The sequence below is a fragment of the Mesitornis unicolor genome, unplaced genomic scaffold (genome assembly GCF_000695765.1).
Source record: "Mesitornis unicolor isolate BGI_N332 unplaced genomic scaffold, ASM69576v1 scaffold7778, whole genome shotgun sequence".
Lineage (NCBI taxonomy): Eukaryota > Metazoa > Chordata > Aves > Mesitornithiformes > Mesitornithidae > Mesitornis > Mesitornis unicolor.
Window position 1 is genome coordinate 7,473 of NW_010202472.1, and position 3,267 is coordinate 10,739.

A 3,267-nucleotide genomic window follows, 5' to 3' on the forward strand; every position below is an offset into this window, starting at 1 on the left:
TCTCCTGAAAGGGGGAGCCTAGAAGGTCCTTAAAATAAAAAGAGGGATATGTGCTTACTATCTTTCATGGCCTCACCTGATACCTCCCTATAGCTCTCTAAAAGACACGTTTGTGTTTAATGAAAAACTGCTTAATCTGCGAATGTGGCATTAAAAGTGTGGGATCTTTTGTGGGCTTTTCGAGCACTTTAGCACTGAGGATGATGTTGATCTGAATTTGAACTGAAAGTGAGACTTTATAACTCCTAAGCCCACCTACAGAAATATAGATGAACTAATTTATTTTGGACCATCCTAGCGAGTGTAATCGCAGCCCTACCATGTGGCTTTGGAGGGCTTTGCAGGCATGTTCTTCAGGCACATGCAGCTCCAGTATCTTAGCCAGATTCAAATTGGGAACCAGGAGTAGTTTAGGATAAATGTTATTTTTGCTTTCTTTCCAGGTCGAAGTAGTATTCCAGCTGCTTTTATTAGAGCCCCACCAGCCCTCATAAAAATGGAGATGCCCAGCGAGCGTCCCATTAGCACTAGCCATTTCATTGGCCCACCAGCTCTCTCCCCTGGTGTTGCCCCTCTCCTTATGCCACGACCAAAATTCTGCCGTCCTGCCAAACAGCACATCTGCACTACATGTGGGAAGAACTTCTCCTCTGCCAGTGCCCTTCAGATTCACGAACGGACCCATACTGGTGAAAAGCCGTTTGCCTGCACCATCTGTGGGAGAGCCTTTACAACAAAAGGAAACCTGAAGGTAAGTCATCTCTTAAATTGTAATCTCCTTTGTTGGGGAAAGTCATACCAGAGAGGTAAAGACTATTGCTAATATTTGTCCTGCCTTCGGAGACAACTTTGCTTTTCTTTTAGTTTTTCAAATGGTTATCTTTGACTTCTGTCTCTCCTTCCTGGGTTTCTTCACACAACTTGCTAAACAGTGTTCTGAGATCAACCGCCAGAGTCTTTGCTACTGTCCTTGACTTTCCTTTTTGGGTGGTAGAAAAGGATTAGCCCTTACTAAGCAGCTTGCTTTATATTCATTTGGATTTGGATGTGTCAAGACATAAACGTTTCATAGGCATCCTTTTGTAGCATTCAGTCTGCAGAATACATGCATTACACTGCACTGCTTAAACACCACGCAGGACGAGGAGGGATAAAACTGAGAGGATAATCCTGAGATGGCACAAAGTTCTTGGGGATTTTGTGTCTAAGCACTTGCTGAAGTCGTCCTGCAAGTCTGTCCTTATTGTGAGAGTAATCTGTTTGCCCTGTAAGGGACTCACAGCTCCCTCACTTGCATAGAGGCTTCTCACTTCCCATGAGAACCTCTTCAGGCTCTTCAGTTCTTCCATAAATGCTGACAGGGAGGGAAAATACTCAGCAGTTTGTCAACAGCCACTTGCTGGAACCACTACCAGTATGTTTGTGGTGTGGAAGATCTTAGCTTAGGTGCAATCTCTCTCCCAAATTCCTTGGTGAGTTTTTTGCATTAACTAAATTTTTTTTCAATGTAGTCTGTTCACAGCAAATAATGTGGCTTATTTTTTGGGGTGTAGAGGGGCATGTTTGCCAACTTCACTTACATTAAGTGTAAAAACACAGTTTCACAAGCACTTCAGCAGTGAACTTGAGAGCCATGGTAATGTCGGGCAGTAGAATGACTATCTTACATTACTATCTTACGAGAACTAGCCAGCGTAAATACTTACTTGTGTGCAAATTAACCATACATAACTTCTTTGGAACAACTTGCCTGTAGGCAAAGTAAAACTTGGTTATACCATGAAAGAAGTGCCGTATTAATGATTGTCTTTATTTCTTTCTCCTCTGGAAGGTCCATGTAGGAACTCACATGTGGAATAACTCTGCCAGGCGAGGACGAAGGCTTTCGATTGATAACCCCATAGCTCTGCTGGGGAATGATCCCAAGAAGGTATCTGAAATGTTTCCGAAGGATATAATGACTCCTTCAGTGAGCATTGACCCCACAGTGTGGAATCAGTATGCAGCGGTACTCAGCAATGGCATAGCAATGAAGACTAACGAGATCTCGGTGATCCAGAGCGGTGGCTTACCTACCCTTCCAGTCACCATTGGGGGTGGTTCGGCAATAAATACTGCTACGGTCTCCAAGATAGATGGGACCCAGTCTGGGACTGGTTCTGATACAGAGAAGGCCAGTGGTGCTGCTGCAGACAATGTGCCAAAACACCAGTTCCCTCACTTCATGGAGGAGAACAAAATTGCTGTTAGCTAAAAACTCTAGTGAAGTTGGCGTACAGAAAGAACAAATATATATATACACAAACTTATATTTTTAAGAGATTCCACTTCAACCTCCTATTTTCCTATTGACGTGCAAATGATTTTATGGTTGTCTTTGTAAGAGTTGCCCAGAGTACAATCATGATATTGCTTTGCAAATAGTAAATAAAGAATAGGATTTCCTTCTATTTGGAAAGATGCGGGTCTTGCAAAGTAGTTCTTATGTGTGACTTTAATGTGTACAGCCTTACAGAAGTTTCTGCAACTTGAAATTCCAAAGGTTAGAATATTTACCTCTTTGTTTAGAGTGAAATACTTGGAGGTTTTGAATATAGTGGAAACAACCTACTGTTGATGGAAAAGCTTCTATTTGCTGATGAGAAATGAAAACTATTAATGCGGGTAAATATCCTAGAATGTCTGCCACCCTCTTAGAAATAGTTTTTCTGTTTGGATTTTTGGCTCTCTGTGATTTCTGAATGTACTTTTTACTATAATGGCTATAAAAATACAATTTTTTTAAAATTCCTTTTTTTTGCCTCAGAAGCTTTATGAAGAGAAAGTTGCTGTTTTTCTTTAATCACTGCTCCTAAAGAATTAATTTTCTGTATTGTTGACTGCTGCTTATTTAATACTACTACTAGGACAGTCCTTCAAGTATAGTGCCAAAACTCCTACTTCCAAAGATGTGCAGTTTTTCCTAGATCTTTTATTTCAATACCAAGAGACCCAAGCAAGCATGGGTGGGTATGTATATACTTTTTTTTAATTTCCTCTCTTGAAAGGGAAGACTTGCCTTGGGAAGTCAGGTCTAAAAGCTCTGCAAGGAATCTCAGATGACTGTTGCAGTTAAGCATGGGAACTGGTTTCCTTAGCAAGAGATTTTTTTTTATTTTTTTTTTTTAAATTGGGTAATTTAGAAGATCAGTCTGTGTAAACCTGTATTTAAATATGAAGTATTCATGGTTAGGTTAAATGTTTTGTGGGTTTTTGGATGGCATTCCT

At 40.6% G+C, this 3,267-nt stretch overlaps 1 protein-coding gene across 1 annotated transcript in view; it reads left to right on the forward strand.

Annotated features, from left to right (window-relative positions):
• Positions 1-3,138, forward strand: part of SALL4 (spalt-like transcription factor 4) — a 5,845-nt gene extending 2,707 nt beyond the window's left edge. The window contains exons 2-3 of the mRNA XM_010190401.1: positions 444-751; positions 1,832-3,138. Coding sequence (XP_010188703.1) covers positions 444-751; positions 1,832-2,254 — 731 coding nt within the window. The 3' untranslated portion in view covers positions 2,255-3,138. The remainder of the gene's footprint in view (positions 1-443; positions 752-1,831) is intronic.
• The last annotated feature ends 129 nt before the right edge of the window (positions 3,139-3,267 follow it).